This window comes from Geospiza fortis, unplaced genomic scaffold (assembly GCF_000277835.1).
Source record: "Geospiza fortis unplaced genomic scaffold, GeoFor_1.0 scaffold40, whole genome shotgun sequence".
Classification (NCBI taxonomy): Eukaryota; Metazoa; Chordata; class Aves; order Passeriformes; family Thraupidae; genus Geospiza; species Geospiza fortis.
Genome location: NW_005054297.1, coordinates 23985074 through 23998786, shown reverse-complemented (window position 1 = coordinate 23998786; position 13713 = coordinate 23985074). Strand labels below are relative to the sequence as shown.

Below are 13713 nucleotides of genomic sequence, written 5' to 3'. Positions count from 1 at the left end.
ATGCATTTAGACGAAGTAAAAATTCTGCTCCTTTTTTGTAGTCACATCTGTACCTCAGTCACAATATAAAATATCTTGATGTTAACAACTACTGTGAGGAGAAGCAGCAGGCATTTACAGTTTAATGAGACATTTAGGTACCAGTATGTTTTTTGGAAATATTGGCTTTGTAAGGAGAAGAAAAGATACACAACTGTTTCTTTATATGAAACTGCTGATAAAAGAAAGTTTGCACTAATATTTTACTAAGCTATGGTTGTGTGACAAAGCTTTAGTTAGTAGCAGAAAAACATTTTAAGTAACTAAACTGACAATAGGAGTTTCTTTCTTCTTTAACCTATTGTGTTACCTACTTTTTGCGGTGGGGATTATCTTGCCTTTTTCTCTCTTGGTGGTTTTAGCATTCTATATACACTCATTTCTACAGGAAACAGCAATAATAATGAAAAGTCTCTTTTAAAACTCACCTGTTTAGTTAATTTATAGCAGTGTCAGGAAGCAGTTTAGGAAGGCAGTCCTGTTTAGTAAGTGAATGCTGACTCTGAGGAACATGAAGGAGTAAGGGAGACAGGAAATGATAAGGAACTCTTTCCTGTATGATTAGCACAGCTCACACTGGACATGCACGTGGTAGAGAATTGTGCTGTTGGCACTGAGTCTAGTTCTTGGTCCTGTATTGGTGGTAGATTTTCTCTTAAACACAGTAAGATATAAACAAACGTGCTCATAAAATGATTTCTCCTAATCAGGTCAATCAGAGGTATCAATAGAATTCTGTCTACTAACCTTCCAAGGTCACCTAACATGGTTTTAACCTGACAGATTGAGTATTTGCATCCCTTTCAGAAAAAAAAAATACAGAAAATCACTTTTTAAGTCATGTGTCAGATATGTTCCCAGCAGCATGACAACAGTTCTGTTTTTGTTGCAGGTTCCATCTGGGTTGTTCATACCTAGTATGGCAATTGGAGCAATAGCAGGAAGGATTGTAGGAATTGCAGTGGAGCAGCTGGCTTACTACCATCATGACTGGTTCATTTTCAAGGAGTGGTGTGAAGTTGGAGCTGACTGTATTACACCTGGTCTTTATGCCATGGTTGGTGCTGCTGCATGCTTAGGTAAACAAAATATAACAAATAAGTATCTGGTTTCTTCATATAGCAAAATAATTATTAAAAAATGAAAGGAAACATAAACTTGTGCAGTTTTGGAACACCTGTTTATAGGGTCTTCCTTCCAGAATAATACTTTCGCACACAAGACCCTCAAATCCTTGTGATCTGAGAAATAATGTGAAATCTAAATTTATGAGAAATAGGAAAATTTTAGTAGTGTTTGCTTTCTCTTTTTGGTATCAAGAGATGTCATCACTACATTGGTCAGAGAAATCAGTTCCTTGAAATGTATGAAGTAGAGCATTTACAGTGTCAAGTACAGTTAAAATTATTAGAAGGAAGTGGTGTGATCAGCTGCGACATCTACATGAATTGCAAAAAATTGTTCTTGAAATTCATTTTCCAAACAAAAGTTTTAGAAGTGTGTAAGGTATTTTTATCAAGTCTAATTGTTGAAAATCAGCTTTATGGAAAGAGTCTTAAATTGGGGACCTAAACTTGTCCTCATTTATAACTTGGTGGCCTTAGAAATTAAACTTAAAAACTGTTAGGACAGATTCTGCAAGAAGTAGAACTTTTCTTTAAGGAAAATTATGTTTGGGCAATCAAACTAGTGATACAAATTTAGGTTTTGGAGAGGTTGTTCTGGTTTTTAATAGTGCAAATTGAATCACTCTTGATTGTACTGAAAGACAGTTTATATTCTTTTATTAAATGAAGATATAGCATCAGAAGTCTTAGCAGAAAAAAATTATTTTATATAATAACAAAAGAGAAGTATAATCCATGTCTTCTCTTATCCAAGAAAGAGATTTCTTTTCATCAGCTTATAATTCTGTTCAGCTTTTATGATTAAGCAACAGCATTAAATTCCTAATCCTTTGGACAACATAGCTGTTGGTTTGCTATCTATGACATCTTTGCATTAGTTCCATTCTTTTTTCAGATTCTTACATCACTGGATTTCCTTGCATTTCACAGTACTTTTAACCCTGATGTGGTATGGAGATATACACAGTTTTATTCTTAGCTTACATTAAATAACTGTACATATTTTCCAGTTCCCATTATTACCTCCCTTTCTATGAATTTTCCCTAAAACTCTCTTTTTCACTTCTTGAAGTTCTGTGTTAATTTTCTCTGTCTGCTTCTGTTGGTATTACGCAGAAGGATGTTTGTCAGATGACCTTTCTTGTCAAAGTTATGTTTGTAGGTCTCAACAGGAAGGCACAAAATTCTACAATCGTTGTTATCTGATACTCAGATGTTACTGGCTATCATTTTCCTTGCAGGTGGTGTGACAAGGATGACTGTGTCCCTGGTAGTTATTGTCTTTGAGCTAACAGGAGGGCTGGAATATATTGTGCCCCTAATGGCCGCAGTGATGACCAGTAAGTGGGTAGGAGATGCCTTTGGTAGGGAAGGCATCTATGAAGCACACATCCGACTGAATGGGTATCCTTTCTTGGATGCAAAGGAAGAATTCACTCACACAACACTGGCAGCTGATGTGATGAGGCCTCGGAGGAGCGACCCCCCTTTAGCAGTTCTGACCCAGGACAATATGACTGTCGAAGACATAGAAACCTTGATCAACGAAACCAGCTACAATGGTTTTCCTGTTATTATGTCAAAGGAATCGCAGAGACTTGTGGGGTTTGCTCTAAGAAGAGATTTAACTATTGCAATAGGTAATTAACTTTCAATATTGCATTATTATATACACCAATTTAAATTGGTTTATATTATTTTATATTTAAAATAGAATTTTACTCTGTATGTTTTTAGACTTCAGGTTGATTTAACTATATGATAATATATCTTCAGTAGCAGGCTCTGAAATGAAGATAATCCTCATCTCTTTGTCTCTTGTAAAAACAAAAGTTGTCATACTCAAATAGGACAAAACATTATCTAATCTGGTATTTTTCAGTTTTTTGAGGCTTTTGATAGTATCCCATTTCCTTGAGTAATGCTATAGTAACATTCTTCAGAATTGAGTAATTCTCATTTTGACCATCAGTATTCTGTGAAAATTACTGTCCAAGTAATTTTTAAATGTATATCCTATTTCTTTCTAACAGTGTGTTTTTTACTTTTGTTATAACAACCAGGGTTGTATTATGGAGAGATAAGTGCAATATTAATTATTTTAGGTTTATGTTTTTCAATCTGTTTGTGTAAGGGGAAATTAGTCCCTGGGCACTTGAGCACACAAGCCCTGTTTGGAACATCTCTTTCTGGATGAATATTATTAGTGCTTGTGTGATACTTGTGATAATGCTTTGTGCACTGGCAAGAAAAATTCTGTGGATTTTGAGGCTACTATCATAACCAAAGGAGGAAACACAGTGTTATGTAAGAAAATGTTACAAAACTGTAACATTTAGTGCATGAAATAAGTGATGCAAGTTGCATCTTAAACGACTTTTTTTATATATACATGTCTCTTAAACAAAGACACTTGAGAAAGGGACAGAAGTCTCCAGAAACTTTTTTAAAACATGTTTTTTGAACATAACACTGTTTACTTCAGTCAGATTTTTGCCTGTGGTTTTACTACTGTGTATACCATGGTATTACATTACATAGGATGTATATGAGTGTACAAAACTTCGATATTATTACCAACACCATACTAGTTAAAGTTTGCATTTACTTGAGTAAATGGGGGAAAAGCAGAACATTTATCTTAGAAAATGCTTTCACAGGCAAGACTCATTTCAACTGCTGAGATTATACAGTGATAGTTGCTTAGTCTTGGGTTGTGTCTGTCTTAAGAGTCACTGTGCCCTGGCAGCCAGGAGGGCCAGGTGTGTCCTGGGGTGCATCAGGCACAGCATCCCCAGCCAGGCAAGGGAGGGGATTGTCCTGCTCTGCTCTGGGACAGCCTCACCTCAAGTCCTGTGTGCAAATTTTGGTGCCAGATTATCAGAGGGTTATAAAGCCATTAGAGATCATCCAAAGGAGAGTCACAAGGATGGTGAAGGGCCTTGAGGGGAAGCCATATGAGAAGTGGCTGAAGTCACTGGGTCTGTTCAGTCTGGAGGAGACTGAGGGGAGACCTCATTGCAGTCTGCAACTTCCTCATGAGGGGAAGGGGAGGGGCAGGCACTGATCTCTGCTCTGTGATGCCCACTGATAAGACCTGAGGGAATGGCCTGAAGTTGTACTGAGGGAGGTTTAAGTTGGGTATGAGGACAAAGTTCAGGGGGCTGTCAATTGAGACTGACTTTTCCTTGGCAGTTTCTTCAGGAGCTGAGTAGTTCTTTTTTTAGCCTTTCCACCTCTTTATAGTAAATAAAAGTTACTTACTTGAGTGAGACAATTAGTTGAATAATGACTAAAGCTGAATGGCAAATGGCTTTTGTGATTTTTGCACAACCACTTCCTCGGGATAAAGCAGTGGCTGTGGAAATATATGCGAGAGCCTGGTAGTGTTGATTGAGCTGTATGTCTGTATTAACATCTTACTCCAAGAATATAAATTCCTCTTCCTCTGCTGTTTTTCCCCCTTCCCTGTCTTTCTTAAAGAAAGTGCTAGAAAGAAGCAGGAGGGGATTGTTGGCAGTTCCAGGGTGTGTTTTGCCCAGCATACCCCATCGCTTCCAGCAGAAAGCCCTCGACCTTTGAAGCTCCGAAGCATCCTTGATATGAGCCCTTTCACCGTGACAGACCACACACCAATGGAAATAGTGGTGGATATTTTCCGGAAGCTGGGTCTGAGGCAGTGCCTTGTAACACACAATGGGTGAGTAAAGTGGCAGCAATGCTGTGCATTTTTTTAGATACAGTAATTTTCACTTCCAGGATCAGAGTATTTGAACCAGGATATACGCCAGGATCATTGTATTTGAACCCATGGTAGGTTTGGTATTGCAACTGAGGACCCCAGCTGTTCATTAAGAATGTGCTGTGGTATAGCACCTCTCTGAAATTCTTATGCCTTCCTTGTATTCCAGGTAAGCAGGCAGATGATTTCAGTCATTTTATGATGTTCTGTTAAAAATTTACTGCCATTCAGCAAGCTTGGTCTGTGCAGCTTGCTTGTGGAGGAGACACAACTTGTCTTGCAGAAATTTAGTCTTGTGCTCTGCAGAGTCTAAGGCCTGTATTTCCTGGTTATTATCTATGTTCTGGCAACATGCACTGTATCAGCAGTTCCTGAACATCTACAAATACTGGGTTCATAAAGAGTAAAGCAGAAAATGATCTAGCCAGTATCTCTTCTTCTGGAGTCTAGTGATGGCGATTACCAGCAAGCTTTTTGATTTTTGGAATACTAACAACTAAACTGCTGCTAGTTCTGGAACTTCAATCTGCAACTTTTGTTTCTACAATTCAAAATATTTCAGGAAAGTAGTTTTAAGATTTAGAATGTTAGTAAATGAGACTGTTGGGAGTTGTCCTGTGATTATGTACTAAATAAATCAGCCTCCAGCATGAAAACTAAATGTTCATTGTAATTGCCTCTTATCTAAACTGCTCCTTGTTTTTTTTTACATGATCTTTTTCTGTGCAGCTGTTCCTTTAACATTCTGCTTTTCTGTATCTCTTGCATTAAACACTTGACATGCAACATCAAAGCTCCTACCATAGTATCTTGCTTTCCCTTTGGCATGTCTTTTAAGGCACACAGGGAGTGAAATGTTGTCTGCTTATTCACATGTTTAGGATTGATCAGTGTCCTTGGGACAAGAAATCTGAAATGACTGGGACTTTCTTAGTTTTTCTGTGGGCAAAAGGCCTGCTGCTGTATGTAGCAAATATTTAAATATTTAATTCGTTTCCAGGTTCGGGTTTTTTTTCAGATGTATTTTAAAACAAATTTATTTAAATGTTCTCCTTTCTGTTTTTTTGTTTTGTTTCGTTTTGTTTTTTCCTCAATGCATCTCTGTGTGGAATGGCAAGTAGTGTTTCCAGAAGCCTTTCTAAAGGACATAATGATCTGACACTTAGAAGTTAGTTTGGGCATGTAATTATTCTTGTTTGGGGAGGGAAATTGGAATCAATAGAACTTCACTGAAAAATAATTACTATGATTTTTTTTTTTCATACTTTCTGTTGTGGTTGAGTGCTCAAGCATTGACATTGATGCTAAAATCTTCTCTAGAGAAAGCTTGATTGTGCAAAACTATGTCAAGCTCTACTATAAATTTTAAACTATTTTATAATAAAGTAGCAAGAATGGCTTTAATATTTATTTTGTACTACTTCAGTTTACAAATTTGTGACATTCCACAAGCACACTGTCCATTACAAGAAGAGCAGATCATAAATACTCATACTAGTGGTGTTTAGCCATGGCATATACCCTTGTGGACATCAAGCACTACTTTATATTTTCGCTGGCAGATTTCCTGCAAACTGAATATACCTGTTTAAAGACTTGCATCAACATACTGATTCCAGTCCAGACTGGATTGTACAGAAATTGGTGCAGATGACAGAGAGAAGACTGAGCCTTACTCCTCCAAATTTGTACCAGAATATCCATTCCAGGGAGTTACTCTTGATTTGTCCTGTCATGAACAAGAAATTTGTCTCAATCTGTCTGTTTCTAAGGCCACCAGATAGCCCAGCTCTGTAGGGCAGCTTTGAACCTCAGTTACTATGTCTTTACACAGTTATTACTTTGTTCATCTTCTGTGACTTGTTAAAATGTCAATAATTATCTGTATGTCTGAGGAGAAATAACTATTAAACGAAGGAAATACAAAGTAGATTTTAGTTTCAGTACTTCTAAAACCCAAAAATATGTGAATTTAGGGTGAAGGGATGAAGTTTGCTACCCTGATGTGTACCTGATTAAAGAAACATACTGCTCTGGGGTGGTTGTAGAGCCAGTTTTGTTCAGCATTTTGGGAGAAAAAAGAAAAAAAGCAAAATCTGGGAAAGGGTACTGGCTTTCAAATAAATTCTCATTTAATTATCTCATTAGCTTTCCTGCAACCATTTCTTTTTTTTTTTCTTCTTTTTCAGTTTGCTCTAATCCTTTTCCATTATGATTAGAATTTTTTTTTCATTTGATTTCACACAGTTATTAGCATAACATAATCTGTTGCAGGATTGTCTTGGGGATCATCACAAAGAAGAACATATTAGAGCATCTCGAGCAACTAAAGCAGCACGTCGAACCCTTGGTGATTAGATATATCAGATCTCATAATTAGACACATTAGAAGTCAGGAAGCATGAAACTTGTGAACTGTTCAGGGCTTTTATGGTATCGTCTGAACCATGAAATCTTATGCTGAAAATTTGTATTAAACATAAAACAACATGGGCAAAATCCTTTTGTAGAAAAGAAGCTGTAAATGTGAGCATACTGTTAGTCACAACATTAAAGGAAAGTAAACAGTAAACTTTGTGATAACTTGTGTTGATGAGATCACATCCATTCAGCTGGTTGATCTCTTGAATTCCCCAGCAGCTAGGAATACTTTTTCCCTGCCTAATGCAAATTAAGATTTTCATATATGCCAATTTCTTTTTCTGATTTGGACAGCTTTAAATAGCTGTTAAATAGCAAAGTATCACATCTTTTGAGAAGAAGAGATAAGCATGTTTTAATTGCATCATTAGATCTTCCCTGTAATCCCCCTTTATTAACATGAATTTTTGAAAATATTTTTTAGCAAAGTTCTGTGATTTTATGTAAAGTGTGATTCTGCCACTGTTACATACAGCAGTGAGTGTAATCCTTTACAAAATGTGCAGTGATATTAGCCACCAAGTGGCCTGCCACTATGTAGTCTGTTGACTTCAGAATCTAGATATGATTTTAACCATGATGTTGTGAACTAACCCCTTAGATAGGTGGTACACTTTGTCTTAATTTAGACATGGGTTGCTACTTCCATGTCTACTAAACATACCCACCATGTTTAGCTGCTTATGTGCAAAACATGCTAATTATGTTCTCATTTTATGCTAATATTTCACAAGTATTTCATGCGTCCTTTAATAAGACAAATTGAAATGTACTAACCAGAATAACAAGGGCAGCAGCTCATCCATTCTGCTCTTTGCTTCTCTTGTGATATTATCCTTTTGGACAGTCTCACTCTATTTGATGTTTAGCAGTTACACTTTTAAAAGACCCTGTCATAAGAGCACTGTATCTAAATTGGAAAATGAAAATTTTATTATTCACAGTTTATTTTTCTAAAGCCATGAACTCCAAAAACTAATTAACTGTTGTTTATTTTACAAAAGTTTCATGGCCTGTACAGTGTGCTCCTATGAATACATTCAATCTGAGCCAGTGTGTCAGACTGGAAGGATCCTTCTTGTTTAAAAAAGGAGGGAAGGGGACTTTGTTTGATTTGGGGCCATCAAGTAGTACATCACTTTTGATGGCTAGGTTGGAACATGCCTCCCTTATGAAATGAGATCACTGTCATTTCTTTTTCATACCTCTCTTTTCTTTGTCCCTCTTTGTTACTTTTTTGTTGGCATATGCTAATGAAAATTTGATTTTTGTAGAAACAAAAAGTTAAATAAAAATTGTAATGGGCTCTACTTGTATGACTTGTATTTCATTAAAATGGACTACAGCTGTCAGAGACCATTTGATACAGCGTCTCAGCATTGCTGTGTTTTATCAAACTGGTGGTTCCTCAACATTTTGATAAATAAAATGTTTCTGTTTAAATAAGAAAATCAGGCTGTTTACTTTTGCTCTATTCCTGTCAACAAAAAGGACTTGGCTACAGATTTGTTCTACTTCATTATTTTCCTGCTTGGATTAATATCAGTCTTCCATTTATCCTTTTCAGGCGCCTCCTTGGCATTATAACAAAAAAAGATATCCTCCGTCATATGGCCCAGACGGCAAACCAAGACCCCGCCTCCATAATGTTCAACTGAAACCCATAGCTGAGGAGAGAGAGGAAACGGAAGAGGAGGTTCATTTGTTGAATAGCACAACACTTTAGTCTGGGGAAAACTTCTAAAATCAGAGACAAGCTGGGTTTTTACGTAACAGTGCTGCTGGCAATCAGGAGTCAGTCTGGGGGAGCTGATGGGAGTGTGGGAAGGGAGAGCTGCTGTCCTGCACTGGATGCGTCCCGAGACATCAGGTCTGCCATGATAGTGCAGTGGGAGAGCCGTGCAAAGCGGTGCCGTTCTCCAGCCCAGCCTGGTACTTCAGCATTGAAGAGATGTGTTATTAATCCCTGTTTCTGGAGGGATCATTCTGAATTGAGCCATCTTGTGGACACTGAAAGGTCTTGCCCTTTTTACCATTCAAAACTGTTGTGTTAACTCATGAAACGTATTAACTATTACTCGTCACCTTTCTACATTCCAGAAGAGCTTTATTTCTCTCTCTCCTGAGCCGTAACAAAGCCTCTTTAAAATTGGTGTGCCCTTTTGAAGCAGTTGTTTCTCATATTGAGATGTACTGTGAGTTACTGAGGTGTGATCGCAAGAAGGGAGGTTTTTCTTGTGCCATTAAATGTGTAAGTTCGTACATCACTAAATGCTTGGGGCAGTGCAGATGCACTGCAACAAAACCAGGTTGAACAGGTAATACTTTCCAAGAACCACACAAGACTTCTTTCAACCCGTGTGCTGTCATGATATGAGGAAACTAAAACCAGGTGAAACCAGTATTTTAAAGAAAAACACTGGTTTTGCTGCAGAAAATATCAATGATGTGACCTGGTCTTATGCAATTTTTGTATTATTGAACACACTATGATATATACCAATGTTGTGCAGTATAAGGAAAAATACTGCTATTCTACTAGTTTAAGAGCTGGAACAATTCTGTATACGTGTATCTGGTAAAAAAATGCATGCTTCAACACCGGAGATCTTTTCCCCCCCTGTAGAATTTGAGAATGGTCATTTTTATTTTTTCTTCTCCACAAAAGACGTTCCACTGCTGACATGGTAGGAAGAAATGTAACTCATAATTTGCACTAAATGTATATTATTTTTCTTGAAGTTTTACCATTCTTTATTTATATTTGTATGGATTTAAAAAATCTATTAAATATGAATCAGTTAATATCTCACATAACTAATTACCTTTTTAATGTGATTTTATAGAATAATTCATAATCCTCTGCAAGTAATGGAGGATTAGCAAATGTTTACAACTAGATGAAGGGTTTCAAGAAAATGGCTTCTTTATGATCCAACATACATGCAAGATCATTTTCAAATGTAACTTTCACTGCCGTTACCTTGGATTTCCTTTTTTCTTTACTGGCAGATAACTGGAACAGTAATAGTAGGGTTTTGTTTAAAAAAAACAACAAACCTGCAGGGTTTTAAAAGTAATAGGAGAAAGCAACTGTTAGATTGCTTTTGACTCTTCTCCCAAGTATATAAAGGTGTAAATTATATGTATTCACACCTGCAGGACAGAATTGAATCCAGTACTTGAAACTTTGTCAGGACTTTAAAATTCAGCAGCAACACACACACACTTGGAGGTGAACTGACAGACCCCTAACTTCTTCACAGTACATTGTTTTGTTTCGTATTCATTTTATCAGACGATCACCAGAACTGCATGCAGAAGAAAAATGACAATATGCTGTAAGCTTAAATTAGGAAGGAAAAAAATTAATTCTGGCTGACAAAAATCGTGTTTTGTAATATGAGGTTGGATAAAATTTCTTTCTTTTAACAATTACGCTCACAAGACTGCAAAAATGGCAAGAATATAAACACTAAAAGTCTAACGTAATCTTAAATATCTCTAAGGCATTCATCACAGTTACCTCAAACATCTTTATTCACAAAGTATTCAGTAGGATTTTATCTTAAGTACAATAACACAAACCAAAATTCTGGCACTTTTGGCTGAGTTGCACAAAAATGGCTGTGCTTAAGTAAGTGCACTGTTGAATTTGAACTTATTTTTCTTAGTAAAAAACTGCCATCTGCATTTTATCATCTCAGTTCCAGCAGCAACTGGAACCAGTAGAAAGTGAAATGTGCCTGGGGAATCACAGTGATCAGGCCCTGTATTAAAAACACGTTTGGAAATGAAACAGGGAATTGGGCTAAATAAAAATGGGAGCATGGCAACAACCACCTGTACTCTTCCATGTGAAGTCAGTGTTAGTTGTTAAATATTTGCTGTGTTACATTACATAAGCCTGAAGAAGAGGAAGCTTCACAAAGAGCAGCATTTGGCCCATTTACAGAAGGCAGCTCTGGAAGTTGTCTGTGACACTGATTTCTGTTGTCTGCTTTTTTTTTCTATAGTGGAAGAATACAAACTCAGTACACATACAAAAATCACCTTAAATCAGTTTGAAATCTCCGCCCTGTCTGGTGTTATTTAAACTGCTGTGTGTACTGTATTAACTTGCACCTAATTCTAGAGACTGCTGTCTGAATCAAAATACAGTTCACACTCCTGCTGTGTTTCATTTCTGTGTGGATCCCCAGAGCTGCACATAAATTGTGCATCTCTGTTTACTCTTAACCTGCTTTCCCTGTTGACATTTAAAATGTCTTCTGGTAAACATGCAATAGAGGTTCTGTTAATGAAGTATGTGTGCCTGTGCTGTGCAACAAAAAATTTCTAACCTGACACTTGCAGCGCCTTACTCAAGTTACTAATTAAAAAAAAAAAAGTGGTGGATGGGAGGGGGAAAGTGTCAGCATTTTTTTATTTTTTAAATCATTCAGATACTGGTTCATGAAGAATGCATTCTTTGTTAATCTGTGATGTTGCCTAGAGCTGTATTTAATATTGATCTTAATGTTTTTATTTATAATAGTGTGGTAGAACTGCATATCATTACAGTAAAAATTCTCATTACTGTGATGATTTAATCAAGCATTAAAAACTTCTGTATGACCATTTATTGTTCTGTCATACTTTCTCACTGTTTTCACAAACAAGATTTGTCTTGATATTTGCATTTATTTTCCCTGAGAGAAAATTAACAGCTAGGAATTTTACATACAAAACTAGTAAGAAGATTTGTCAAAAAGAATGGCGTTTAGGAGATGCAGTACTTGCATTGCCTAGCTAAGTATAGAATTAAAATATTTTTTATTTAAAGTTAAAAGTGGATGATCCTTTTATTGTCTGAAAACCATCTGCTGATGATGTACACATCATAGAATGGCCTGGGCTGGAAGGGACCTTAGAGATCACCTCACTCCAACCCTCCTGTCATGGGCAGGGACATCTTCCATGAGACACATTGCTCAGAGCCCCATCCACTGAACACTTGGAGGGAGGGGCAGGTATCACCCCTCTGGCAACCCATTTCAATATTTCACCACGCTCACAATAAAAAATGGATTCCCCCTATCTAGTCTGAATCTTCTCTTTTTTAGTTAAAACCCTTACTCCTTGTTCTAGTGTAGCAGGCCCTGCTAAACAGTCTATCCCAGTTTATTACACAGCACATCAGTCATGTTGCAGCTCCTGTAACAGATTTCTCCATCAGGGACTATTAGTCACATTACATTATTCATGTATTAACACCTTCTCCATCAGGGGTTAATACATGAATATGGATGTCCAGTCTCAGGTCCTCATTTTTGCAGATCTAAGTTCATATTTAAGTAACAGTTAAAAAGTTGCATTTTTAAGGTCCCCTCCAATTCAAACCTTTCCATGATTCTACTGTTTTAGTACTTGCGTGATTTACAGGGCCTTGAAATTAAGGTCTCCTGTACTTGAAACAAAAACAAGAATGAGATGGAAAGTACCTGTTTTTTATGTATAAAAAACCCCCTCTAGGCCTATGAATGAGTGCCTGTAACTGTGTGCTTGAATAATTGGGACATTAATATGCTGAATGAAAGGGATAAAGTTGTGAAATTTACACTAGTAGCTGTAGCATGTGCATTTGAAACTCACAATACTTTTGCAGCACTCTAACCTACACTGCACCTCCACTACTCCCTTCTACCATAACGTAACATGTAACTAACAATCCTTTGCTTAAAAGAGTAGGAATTACATTTTAGCATAGTGCTACTGGCCTATAATCTTTATCAGTAGTAATTAGTATTGCTGTCATTAGTACTGATGTGAATTGCTACAATGGAAGTCAAGTCACTGGATGGTGGCAGGGCTGTTGAGTAAGAGCAAATGTTATTTTCCCTTGTTTCTGGATTGTTACTTCAATCAATTGTCAGAGAGTAAACCTCCAAGTGCAATAACAGGAACACAGAACTGGGGACTAAAGACCTTGAAAGCAATTATTTTGCATCTTGTACAAAATCACTTGGCTTTAATTTTGAAATATTTAAAACTGGACATGGCTTCTTATTAGCAAGGGAGCAACTGCAGTAGCATTCCTAATTTCTCTTGTAATGTCAGCATTTCCTTCATCCCATCAGTTTCCTCCCACTTGAACCAGCTCCAGCAACGCAGGAGCAGGGATAGTGCTTTGCCACAGAAGAGTATGCTGCAGTAAGGAATGCTTTACCCGAGGGGTAGAACACAACTGGAGAAAGGAGAAGGCCAGAACCATCCCCTGGAGCAGGGTCGTGGGGATCGGTTCGCATATGGCACAGGGGGTGGTGACCGAGCCCCAGCGGCCCCGCCGTGCCCTGAGTCACCAGCGCGGTGCTCCAAGCCGTGCTGGGCAGGGGCCCGGCCACC

The 13713-nt window shown here is 37.4% G+C and overlaps 2 protein-coding genes across 6 annotated transcripts in view; one reads left to right on the top strand and one right to left on the bottom strand.

Moving 5' to 3' along the window:
* Positions 1-11949, top strand: part of CLCN3 (chloride voltage-gated channel 3) — a 50318-nt gene extending 38369 nt beyond the window's left edge. The window contains exons 10-15 of one of the 5 annotated variants that reach the window (XM_031065977.1): positions 932-1118; positions 2408-2806; positions 4650-4866; positions 7183-7258; positions 8897-9025; positions 9308-11949. In XM_031065977.1, coding sequence (XP_030921837.1) covers positions 932-1118; positions 2408-2806; positions 4650-4866; positions 7183-7258; positions 8897-9025; positions 9308-9319 — 1020 coding nt within the window. In that variant the 3' untranslated portion in view covers positions 9320-11949. Of the gene's footprint in view, positions 1-931; positions 1119-2407; positions 2807-4649; positions 4867-7182; positions 7259-8896 lie in introns of those variants that run through there. The other 4 variants (XM_005415553.3, XR_004082916.1, XR_004082917.1 and 1 more) reach the window with 4 other exon arrangements.
* Positions 11950-12571: 622 nt separating this feature from the next.
* Positions 12572-13713, bottom strand: part of LOC102034041 (histone PARylation factor 1) — a 9937-nt gene continuing 8795 nt past the window's right edge. Inside the window, exon 9 of the mRNA XM_031066778.1 lies at positions 12572-12649. Within this exon, the coding sequence (XP_030922638.1) occupies positions 12572-12649 (78 nt within the window). The remainder of the gene's footprint in view (positions 12650-13713) is intronic.